The sequence below is a fragment of the Bombina bombina genome, chromosome 1 (assembly GCF_027579735.1).
Source record: "Bombina bombina isolate aBomBom1 chromosome 1, aBomBom1.pri, whole genome shotgun sequence".
In the NCBI taxonomy this organism is placed as follows: Eukaryota; Metazoa; Chordata; class Amphibia; order Anura; family Bombinatoridae; genus Bombina; species Bombina bombina.
The window spans coordinates 1,368,533,408-1,368,545,975 of NC_069499.1; the positions used below are offsets into that span (position 1 = coordinate 1,368,533,408).

The 12,568-nt window shown below is 42.5% G+C and overlaps 1 protein-coding gene across 2 annotated transcripts in view; it reads left to right on the forward strand.

Annotated features, from left to right (window-relative positions):
- Positions 1-12,568, forward strand: part of DENND4B (DENN domain containing 4B) — a 497,540-nt gene that overhangs the window by 213,849 nt on the left and 271,123 nt on the right. For both annotated transcript variants that reach the window (XM_053704155.1, XM_053704162.1), the window contains exon 18: positions 6,010-6,138. In XM_053704155.1, coding sequence (XP_053560130.1) covers positions 6,010-6,138 — 129 coding nt within the window. The remainder of the gene's footprint in view (positions 1-6,009; positions 6,139-12,568) is intronic.

Genomic DNA, 12,568 nt, shown 5'->3' on the forward strand with positions numbered 1-12,568 from the left:
GTCTTAGGACTGCCGCATCAGATGCGATCTCCTTTGCTCGTTTTCACATGCGACCTCTTCAGCTCTGTATGCTGAACCAATGGTGCAGGGATTACTCAAAGATATCTCAATTAATATCTTTAAACCGATTTTACGACACTCTCTGAACATGGTGGACAGATCACCATCGTTTAGTTCAGGGGGCTTCTTTGTTCTTCCGACCTGGACTATAATCTCAACAGATGCAAGTCTTACAGGTTGGGGAGCTGTGTGGGGGTATCTGACGGCACAAGGGGTTTGGGAATCTCAGGAGGTGAGATTTCCGATCAATATTTTGGAACTCCGTGCAATTTTCAGAGCTCTTCAGTCTTGCCCTCTTCTGAAGAGAGAGTTGTTCATTTGTTTTCAGATAGACAGTGTCACAACTGTGGCATACATCAATCATCAAGGAGGGACTCACAGTCCTCTGGCTATGAAAGAAGTATCTCGAATTTTGGTTTGGGCGGAATCCAGCTCCTGTCTAATCTCTGCGGTTCATATCCCAGGTATGGACAATTGGAAAGCGGATTATCTCAGTCGCCAAACGTTGCACTTGGGCGAATGGTCTCTTCACCCAGAGGTATTTCCTCAGATTGTTCAAATGTGGGAACTCCCAGAAATAGATCTGATGGCTTCTCATCTAAACAAGAAACTTCCCTGGTATCTTTCCGGATCCCGGGATCCTCAGGCGGAGGCAGTGGATGCATTTTTTACTTCCTTGGAAGTATCATCCTGCCTATATCTTTCCGCCTCTAGTTTTTCTTCCAAGAGTAATCTCCAAGATTCTGAAGGAATGCTCGTTTGTTCTGCTGGTAGCTCCGGCATGGCCTCACAGGTTTTGGTATGCGGATCTGGTCCGGATGGCCTCTTGCCAACCGTGGACTCTTCCGTTAAGACCAGACCTTCTGTTGCAAGGTCCTTTTTTCCATCAGGATCTGAAATCCTTAAATTTAAAGGTATGGAGATTGAACGCTTGATTCTGGGTCAAAGAGGTTTCTCTGACTCTGTGATTAATACTATGTTACAGGCGCGTAAATCTGTATCTAGAGAGATATATTATAGAGTCTGGAAGACTTATATTTCTTGGTGTCTTTCTCATCATTTTTTGGCATTCTTTTAGAATACCAAGAATTTTACAGTTTCTTCAGGATGGTTTAGATAAGGGTTTGTCCGCAAGTTCCTTGAAAGGTCAAATCTCTGCTCTTACTGTTCTTTTTCATAGAAAGATTGCTATTCTTCCTGATATTCATTGTTTTGTACAAGCTTTGGTTCGTATAAAACCTGTCATTAAGTCAATTTCTCCTCTTTGGAGTTTGAATTTGGTTCTGGGGGCTCTTCGAGTTCCTCCGTTTGAACCTATGCATTCATTGGACATTAAATTACTTTCTTGGAAAGTTTTGTTCCTTTTGGCAATCTCTTCTGCCAGAAGAGTTTCTGAATTATCTGCTCTTTCTTGTGAGTCTCCTTTTCTGATTTTTCATCAGGATAAGGCGGTGTTGCGAACTTCATTTGATTTTTTACCTAAAGTTGTGAATTCCAACAACATTAGTAGAGAATTTGTGGTTCCTTCATTATGTCCTAATCCTAAGAATTCTAGGGAGAAATCGTTGCATTCTTTGGATGTTGTTAGAGCTTTGAAATATTATGTTGAAGCTACTAAGTCTTTCCGTAAGACTTCTAGTTTATTTGTTATCTTTTCCGGTTCTAGAAAAGGCCAGAAAGCTTCTGCCATTTCTTTGGCATCTTGGTTGAAATCTTTATTTCATCATGCTTATGTCGAGTCGGGTAAAACTCCGCCTCTAAGGATTACAGTTCATTCTACTAGTTCAGTTTCTACTTCCTGGGCGTTTAGGAATGAAGCTTCGATTGATCAGATTTGCAAAGCAGCAACTTGGTCCTCTTTGCATACTTTTTCTAAATTCTACCATTTTGATGTGTTTTCTTCTTCTGAAGCAGTTTTTGGTAGAGAAGTACTTCTGGCAGTGGTTTCAGTTTGAATCTTCTGCTTATGTTTTTCATTAAACTTTATTTTGGGTGTGGATTATTTTCAGCAGGAATTGGCTGTCTTTATTTTATCCCTCCCTCTCTAGTGACTCTTGTGTGGAAAGATCCACATCTTGGGTAGTCATTATCCCATACGTCACTAGCTCATGGACTCTTGCTAATTACATGAAAGAAAACATAATTTATGTAAGAACTTACCTGATAAATTCATTTCTTTCATATTAGCAAGAGTCCATGAGGCCCGCCCTTTTTTGTGGTGGTTATGATTTTTTTGTATAAAGCACAATTATTCCAATTCCTTATTTTATATGCTTTCGCACTTTTTTCTTATCACCCCACTTCTTGGCTATTCGTTAAACTGAATTGTGGGTGTGGTGAGGGGTGTATTTATAGGCATTTTAAGGTTTGGGAAACTTTGCCCCTCCTGGTAGGAATGTATATCCCATACGTCACTAGCTCATGGACTCTTGCTAATATGAAAGAAATGAATTTATCAGGTAAGTTCTTACATAAATTATGTTATTTCTCTTATATGCAATCATTGGTTCTTTTTTGAATTCTTCCACCTGTGGGTTGCATTCCCTAATGATGTGCCAATGTTTTTTTAGGATACCTGCAATCTTTCCACTCAATCTATTATGTTGTGTTACAAATATCATATTGTTCTCATTTCTTTTGTCTGTCTGTTTTTGGCTCTGTCCTAAACCCTCCTCAAAATTCACAAGCTGTTCTGTTATTAGTTTTTCTGGGTAGTTCCTAGTGATGAACTTATTGGCCATTTCTCCCAGTCTCTGCTTGCACTTGCTACCATCTGAGACAATCCTCTTCACTCTAGTGAACTGACTCTTGGGTATTGCTCTGAACACACTTTCTGGGTGGCAACTGCTATACTGCAACAAATTATTCTTATCAGTTTTTTTTATGTACAGGTCAGTCTCCAAGAAACCTTTATCCTTATAAACTTAAGTATCCAAGTACTCTACTCCTACCTCACTCATGTTTAGACTGAACTTCAATCCATTCACTGAACAATTAAGGTCTTCTATAAATGATAGAAGGCTCACAACGTCGCCCCCCCCACACGCCAAACACATCATCGATAAATCTCCACCAGGAGATACCATATGTTTGAAAATTCATATTAGAGTATACAAAATGTTCCTCAAAACTACTCATAAATATGTTGGCGTATGTGGGGGCGACGTTGGAGCCCATTGCTGTACCCTGAACAGTTGATGTATAATTAGCAGGTGAGGGTATAAAAAGCATGAACCTGTATAATTAAGATGTACATGACTAAGAGCCACATTGGCTTGAAACGTTGTATGTTTGGACCCAGGATAAGAAAATAAAGGTCTTTTAACTAACATGGTGGCTGGAGTCTTTTGAAGTTTGTAACCATAATAGACTGTCTGTCTATGAAGATTTTTCTGACAGATGTCAGGAAATCAAATATTTTCGATACTTGCCTAGTCCTTCAGTCTACTCCCCGGCCGTCAGTGGCTCAGTGTGTGGAGCTAATCAGGCTGATGGCAGCGGCAATGGACATCATCCCGTTTGCTCGGTCCCACCTCAGACCTCTGCAGTTAAGCATGCTCAGACAATGGAACAGAGATTATGCAGACTTGTCTCCTCGAATAACTCTGGAGCAGGAGATAAGGGTATCTCTTCAATGGTGGTTGTCTCTGGATCATCTCTCCCAAGGAACCTGCTTTCGCAGACCAGCTTAGGTGTTTGTGACAACAGACGCCAGCCTTCTGGGGTGGGGAGCAGTATGGGGCTCCCTAAAGGCTCTGGGAGTTTGGACTCAGTCAGAGTCTATTCTTCCTATAAACATTCTAGAGCTGAGAGCGACCTACAATGCTCTTCTGGCCTGGCCTCAGTTAGCCACGGTCCAGTTCCAGTCGGACAACATAACTTCAGTGGCTTACATCAATCATCAGGGAGGAACGAGGAGTTCCTTGGCGATGACGGAGGTAACCAAGATAATTCAGTGGTCGGAGGCCCATTTTTGCTATCTGTCGGCGATCCACATCCCAGGGGTGGACAACTGGGAGGCGGACTTCCTGAGCAGGCAGACCTTTCATCCGGGGGAGTGGGAACTCCACCCGGAAGTGTTCTCCGACCTGATTCTCAAGTGGGGTCAGCCGGAATTGGATCTCATGGCATCTCGTCAGAATACCAAGCTCCTGAGATACGGTTCGAGGTCCAGGGACCCCTAGGCGGCACTGATAGATGCACTGGCGGTCCCTTGGACCTTCAAACAGGAGAGAGCTTCGGTGATCCTCATAGCACCGGCCTGGCCTCGCAGGGTTTGGTATGCGGATCTGGTGGAGATGGCGTCTCTGCCACCTTGGAGACTCCCGTTGAGGAAGGACCTTCTGATTCAGGGGCCCTTCCCTCATCCAAATCTAGTTTCTCTGAAGCTGACTGCTTGGAGATTAAACGCTTAATTTTATCCAAGCAGAGTTTTTCTGAGTTGGTCATAGAGACCATGATTCAGGCTCGTAAGCCTGTAACTAAGAAAATTTACCATAAAGTTTGGCGTAAATATCTATATTGGTGTGAATCCAAGGGTTACTCATGGAGTAGAGTTAGGATTCCTAGAATTTTGTCTTTTCTCCAAGAGGGTTTGGAGAAAGGTTTATCGACGAGTTCCCTAAAGGGTCAGATCTCATCTTTATCTATTTTGTTACACAAACGTCTGGCGGATTCCCCAGATGTACAGTCCTTTTGTCAGGCCTTGGTCAGGATTAGGCCTGTGTTCAAACCAGTTACTCCTCCGTGGAGTCTTAATTTAGTTCTCAAAGTTCTTCAAGGGGCTCCGTTTGAGCCTATGCATTCCTTAGATATTAAGTTATTATCTTGGAAGGTTTTATTTCTTGTTGCTATTTCTTCAGCTCGTAGGGCGTCAGAGCTCTCGACATTGCATTACGAGTCTCCTTACCGTATTTTCCATTCAGATAAGGTAGTTTTACGTACTAGATTATGATTTCTTCCTAAGGTTGTTTCTAATTGGAACATTAATTAGGAAATTGTTGTTCCTTCCTTGTGTCCTAATCCTTCTTCTCAGAAGGAACGGCTTCTGCACAATTTGGACGTTGTCCGTGCTTTAAAGTTTTACCTGCAGGCGACTAAGGACTTTTGTCAGTCTTCTTCTTTGTTTGTGGTTTTCTCAGGAAAACGTAAGGGACAGAAAGCTACGGCTACTTCTCTTTCTCTTTGGCTGAAGAGTATCATACGTTTTGCATATGAGACTGCTGGACAGCAGCCTCCAGAGAGAGTTACGTATCATTCCAAGAGGGCTGTTGCTTCCTCATGGGCATTCAAAAATGAACCTTCGGTGGAACAGATTTGCAAGGCTGCAACTTGGTCCTCTCTTCACACTTTTTCAAAGTTCTACAAATTTGATACTTTTGCCTCGGCTGAGGTCGCTTTTGGGAGAAAGGTTCTTCAAGCAGTGGTGCCTTCCGTTTAGGTTCCCTGTCTTGTCCCTCCCGTATCATCTGTGTACTCTAGCTTGGGTATTGGATCCCATTAGTAATTAAGATGATCCGTGGACTCATCATGTCTAAAAAAAGAAAATTTATGCCTACCTGATAAATGTATTTCTTTTTTGACATGATGAGTCCACGGCCCGCCCTGCTCTTGTAAGACAGGTTGTTAATTATTATAAACTTCAGACACCTCTGCACCTTGGTTTTTCTTTCCTTTCCTTAACTTCGGTCGAATGACTGGAGTGGGAGGGACGGGAGGAGCTATTTAACAGCTTTGCTGTGGTGCTCTTTGCTACCTCCTGCTGACCAGGAGGTGAATATCCCATTGGTAATTAAGGTGATCCGATGACTCATCCTGTCAAAACAAATTATCAAGTAAGCATACATTTTCTTTTTGTAGTCCTCAATTATTCTTATATTGAAACCACATACACTGAAACACTGGGAAATGGAGGAGCTGTGCTAAGCGAAACTTTGCTTTTTTTCTCAGGTGTGTTACCGTGTCCTGATGCAGTTGTGTGGTCAGTATGGTGAACCAGTGCTGGCAGTGAGAGTGATGCTGGAAATGAGAAAAGCTGGAATTGTACCAAATGCAATCACCTACGGATACTACAATAAGGTGCAAGCTAAAGCAAGGAAGACCCTGTGCATTACATTTACATTTAACAGTTTCTGTAATAATGTGTGGGTGTATTGTGTTCTACATCTCTGCTTTGTCTATAATGTCCGTGGTCTGCAGTTCTAGAACTCTTTTAAAGGGTCAGTCAAGTCCAAAAAAAACTTTCATGATTTAAATAGGGAATGTAATTTTAAACAATTTTCCAATTTACTTTTATCACCAATTTTGCTTTGTTCTCTTGGTATTCTTAGTTCATATGCTAATTTCTTAGACCTTGAAGACTGCCTCTAATCTGAATGGATTTTGACCACTAGAGGGCATTAGTCCACGTGTTTCATATAGATAACATTGAGCTCATGCACGTGAAGTTACCCGGGAGTGAGCACTGATTGGCTAAAATACAAGTCTGTCAAAATAACTGAAAAAAGGGGGCAGTTTGCAAATGCTTAGATACAAGATAATCACAGAGGTAAAAAGTGTATTTCTATAACAGTGTTGGTTATGCAAAACTGGGGAATGGGTAATAAAGGGATTATCTTTCTTTTTAAACAACAAAAATTCTGGTGTTGACTGTCCCTTTAAATACCTAACTCTTTCCCTGCTGTGTTCAGCCATTGTACTCTACTCCCATCTGCAAGTTGTATAGCTGTTATGCTGTAACTATTTGCCTGCCCACTGTTCTCTACATCACTGTCTGCAGTTTGTATAGCTCATCTGCTTCTCTCTGCATGCAGTTAATGCAGTTGCTGTTCTTTTCCTGTCTTCCTTCTTTTTATAGATTCTGTATTCCTTGTTTCTGAAATTTAAAGTGATGGTAAACTTTCCCCTTTGTATATACAGATCCAGAATTTTAGTGAAATTTTAAATGGAGTTTAGTTAATCCGTAGTAATGAAGATGCGCTATAACTTACGTTTTAATGTAGAGCTGAAATTCAAATACTCTGCGCTCCGGGTGCCCACTTCAAAAGTAATTTTTTTGTGTGAAAGGTTTGTTCTCCAATCAGCACTTTAGCCGTAAGGCACTCACACAATTATTTTTATTTGTAGCTGCAGCGCCGATTGGAGCACAAACCGTTTGCTCACTAAAAAAAAAAATGAAAAAATACATTTGAAGTAGGCAGCCGGAGTGCGGGGTATTTGAATTTTAGTGCTACATTAAAAAGTAAGATAAAGCGCAACTTCATTACAGCCGATTAATTAAACTCCATCTATAATATTTCTAACATTCCGTATCTGTTTATACAAAGGCGTAAATTTACCATCACTTTAAGAATACTTTATTAACAGAAAATTACTACATGCGGTACAGAAATAATATTGTACCACAGTAATACTTATGGCAACATAAAAAGGACTTACATGTGGGAATGAGTTGTATCTTCTTATGGATTCTACTTTTTATTGTTTGTTGCTATTACCTTGGTGGCTTTGCCTCTTTGTCTAGGTGTAGTGATCTGACTGTCCGTTTACTACATGTATGAGCAGTTTTGTTTCGTTCTTATTCTGTTCATGCTATATGTGCAGCTTTTGTGCTTTGTCTTTTGTTCTGCTTTTATAACCCAATTGCTTGATTTGTTGTTTTGCTGCTTATTTCTCCAACATAGGTGTGTCCGGTCCACGGCGTCATCCTTACTTGTGGGATATTCTCTTCCCCAACAGGAAATGGCAAAGAGCCAGCAAAGCTGGTCACATGATCCCTCCTAGGCTCCGCCTACCCCAGTCATTCTCTTTGCCGTTGTACAGGCAACATCTCCACGGAGATGGCTTAGAGTTTTTTAGTGTTTAACTGTAGTTTTTATTATTCAATCAAGAGTTTGTTATTTTAAAATAGTGCTGGTATGTACTATTTACTCTGAAACAGAAAAGAGATGAAGATTTCTGTTTGTATGAGGAAAATGATTTTAGCAACCGTTACTAAAATCCATGGCTGTTCCACACAGGACTGTTGAGAGGAATTAACTTCAGTTGGGGGAACAGTGAGCAGTCTTTTGCTGCTTGAGGTATGACACATTCTAACAAGACGATGTAATGCTGGAAGCTGTCATTTTCCCTATGGGATCCGGTAAGCCATTTTTATTCAGACAGTAAATAAGGGCTTCACAAGGGTTTATTAAGACTGTAGACATTTTCTGGGCTAAATCGATCATATTTACACATATTTAGCCTTGAGGAATCATTTAATCTGGGTATTTTTTGTAAAATAATATCGGCAGGCACTGTTTTAGACACTTTATTCTATAGGGGCTTTCCCTAATCATAGTCAGAGCCTCATTTTCGCGCCGGTATGGCGCACTTGTTTTTGAGAACAGCATGGCATGCAGCTGCATGTGTGTGGAGCTCTGATACATAGAAAAGTCTTTCTGAAGGCATCATTTGGTATCGTATTCCCCTTTGGGCTTGGTTGGGTCTCAGCAAAGCAGATTCCAGGGACTGTAAAGGGGTTAAATATAAAAACGGCTCCGGTTCCGTTATTTTAAGGGTTAAAGCTTCCAAATTTGGTGTGCAATACTTTTAAGGCTTTAAGACACTGTGGTGAAATTTTGGTGAATTTTGAACAATTCCTTCATACTTTTTCGCAATTGCAGTAATAAAGTGTGTTCAGTTTAAAATTTAAAGTGACAGTAACGGTTTTATTTTAAAACGTTTTTTGTGCTTTGTTATCAAGTTTATGCCTGTTTAACATGTCTGAACTACCAGATAGATTGTGTTCTGACTGTGGGGAAGCCAAGGTTCCTTCTCATTTAAATAGATGTGATTTATGTCATAAAAAATTTAGTACAAATGATGCCCAAGATGATTCCTCAAGTGAGGGGAGTAAGCATGGTACTGCATCATCCCCTCCTTCGTCTACACCAGTCTTGCCCATACAGGAGGCCCCTAGTACATCTAGCGCGCCAATACTCCTTACTATGCAACAATTAACGGCTGTAATGGATAATTCTATCAAAAACATTTTAGCCAATATGCCCACTTATCAGCGAAAGCGCGACTGCTCTGTTTTAGAAAATACTGAAGAGCATGAGGACGCTGATGATATTGTTTCTGAAGGGCCCCTACACCAGTCTGAGGGGGCCAGGGAGGTTTTGTCTGAGGGAGAAATTTCAGATTCAGGAAAAATTTCTCAACAAGCTGAACCTGATGTGATTACTTTTAAATTTAAGTTGGAACATCTCCGCGCTCTGCTTAAGGAGGTGTTATCCAATTTGGATGATTGTGATTATCTGGTCATTCCAGAAACACTATGTAAAATGGACAAGTTCCTAGAGGCCCCGGGGCCCCCCGAAGCTTTTCCTATATCCAAGCGGGTGGCGTACATTGTTAATAAAGAATGGGACAGGCCCGGTATACCTTTCGTACCTCCCCCCATATTTAAAAAATTGTTTCCTATAGTCGACCCCAGAAAGGACTTATGGCAGACAGTCCCCAAGGTCGAGGGGGCGGTTTCTACTCTAAACAAGCGCGCCACTATACCCATAGAAGATAGTTGTGCTTTCCAAGATCCTATGGATAAAAAATTAGAAGGTTTGCTAAAAAAGATGTTTGTTCAGCAAGGTTACCTTCTACAACCAATTGCATGCATTGTCCCTGTCACTACAGCCGCGTGTTTCTGGTTCGATGAGCTAGAAAAGGCGATTATTAGTAATTCTTCTTCTTATGAGGAGATTATGGACAGAATTCGTGCTCTTAAATTGGCTAATTCTTTCACCCTAGACGCCACCTTGCAATTGGCTAGGTTAGCGGCGAAAAATTCTGGGTTTGCTATTGTGGCGCGCAGAGCGCTTTGGTTAAAATCTTGGTCAGCGGATGCGTCTTCCAAGAACAAATTGCTTGACATTCCTTTCAAGGGGAAAACACTGTTTGGCCCTGACTTGAAAGACCTATTCCTCAGGATAGGTCTTTCAAGGCCAAAAATAAACCTAATTTTCGTCCCTTTCGCAGAAACGGACCAGCCCCAAGTGCTACGTCCTCTAAGCAGGAGGGTAATACTTCTCAAGCCAATCCAGCCTGGAGACCTATGCAAGGCTGGAACAAAGGAAAGCAGGCCAAGAAACCTGCCACTGCTCCCAAGACAGCATGAGATGCGGGCCCCCGATCCGGGACCGGATTTGGTGGGGGGCAGACTCTCTCTCTTCACTCAGGCTTGGGCAAGAGATGTTCTGGATCCTTGGGCGCTAGAAATAGTCTCCCAAGGTTATCTTCTGGAAGTGATTCATCCTGTTCCATTAAGAGAACGAGGGATGGGGTTCTACTCCAATCTGTTCGTAGTTCCCAAAAAAGAGGGAACGTTCAGACCAATCTTAGATCTCAAGATCCTAAACAAGTTTCTCAAGGTTCCATCGTCCAAAATGGAAACCATTCGAACAATCCTTCCATCCAGGAAGGTCAATTCTTGACCACGGTGGATTTAAAGGATGCGTATCTACATATTCCTGTCCACAAGGAACATCATCGGTTCCTAAGGTTCGCATTCCTGGACAAACATTACCAGTTCGTGGCGCTTCCTTTCGGATTAGCCACTGCTCCAAGGATTTTCTCAAAGGTACTAGGGTCCCTTCTGGCGGTGCTAAGACCAAGGGGCATTGCTGTAGTACCTTACTTGGACGACATTCTGATTCAAGCGTCGTCCCTTCCTCAAGCAAAGGCTCACACGGACATAGTCCTGGCCTTTCTCAGATCTCACGGATGGAAAGTGAACGTGGAAAAGAGTTCTCTATCTCCGTCGACAAGAGTTCCCTTCTTGGGAACAATAATAGACTCCTTAGAAATGAGGATTTTTCTGACAGAGACCAGAAAAACAAAACTTCTACGCTCTTGTCGGATACTTCATTCCGTTCCTCTTCCTTCCATAGCGCAGTGCATGGAAGTGATAGGTTTGATGGTAGCGGCAATGGACATAGTTCCTTTTGCGCGCATTCATCTAAGACCATTACAACTGTGTATGCTCAGTCAGTGGAATGGGGACTATACAGACTTGTCTCCGAAGATACAAGTAAATCAGAGGACCAGAGACTCACTCCGTTGGTGGCTGTCCCTGGACAACCTGTCAAAAGGGGTGACCTCCCGCAGACCAGAGTGGGTCATTGTCACGACCGACGCCAGTCTGATGGGCTGGGGCGCGGTCTGGGGATCCCTGAAAGCTCAGGGTCTTTGGTCTCGGGAAGAATCTCTTCTACCGATAAATATTCTGGAACTGAGAGCGATATTCAATGCTCTCAAGGCTTGGCCTCAGCTAGCGAGGGCCAAGTTCATACGGTTTCAATCAGACAAACATGACGACTGTTGCGTACATCAACCATCAGGGGGGAACAAGGAGTTCCCTGGCGATGGAAGAAGTGACCAGAATCATTCAATGGGCGGAGACTCGCTCCTGCCACCTGTCTGCAATCCACATCCCAGGAGTGGAAAATTGGGAAGCGGATTTTCTGAGTCGTCAGACATTGCATCCGGGGGAGTGGGAACTCCATCCGGAAATCTTTGCCCAAATCACTCAACTGTGGGGCATTCCAGACATGGATCTGATGGCCTCTCGTCAGAACTTCAAGGTTCCTTGCTACGGGTCCAGATCCAGGGATCCCAAGGCGACTCTAGTAGATGCACTAGTAGCACCTTGGACCTTCAAACTAGCCTATGTATTCCCGCCGTTTCCTCTCATCCCCAGGCTGGTAGCCAGGATCAATCAGGAGAGGGCGTTGGTGATCTTGATAGCTCCTGCGTGGCCACGCAGGACTTGGTATGCAGATCTGGTGAATATGTCATCGGCTCCACCATGGAAGCTACCTTTGAGACGAGACCTTCTTGTTCAAGGTCCGTTCGAACATCCGAATCTGGTCCCACTCCAGCTGACTGCTTGGAGATTGAACGCTTGATCTTATCAAAGCGAGGGTTCTCAGATTCTGTTATTGATACTCTTGTTCAGGCCAGAAAGCCTGTAACTAGAAAAATTTACCACAAAATTTGGAAAAAATATATCTGTTGGTGTGAATCTAAAGGATTCCCTTGGGACAAGGTTAAGATTCCTAAGAGTCTATCCTTCCTTCGAGAAGGATTGGAAAAAGGATTATCTGCAAGTTCCTTGATGGGACAGATTTCTGCCTTGTCTGTGTTACTTCACAAAAAGCTGGCAGCTGTGCCAGATGTTCAAGCCTTTGTTCAGGCTCTGGTTAGAATCAAGCCTGTTTACAAACCTTTGACTCCTCCTTGGAGTCTCAACTTAGTTCTTTCAGTTCTTCAGGGGGTTCCGTTTGAACCCTTACATTCCGTTGATATTAAGTTATTATCTTGGAAAGTTTTGTTTTTGGTTGCAATTTCTTCTGCTAGAAGAGTTTCAGAATTATCTGCTCTGCAGTGTTCTCCTCCTTATCTGGTGTTCCATGCAGATAAGGTGGTTTTACGTACTAACCTGGTTTTCTTCCAAAAGTTGTTTCTAACA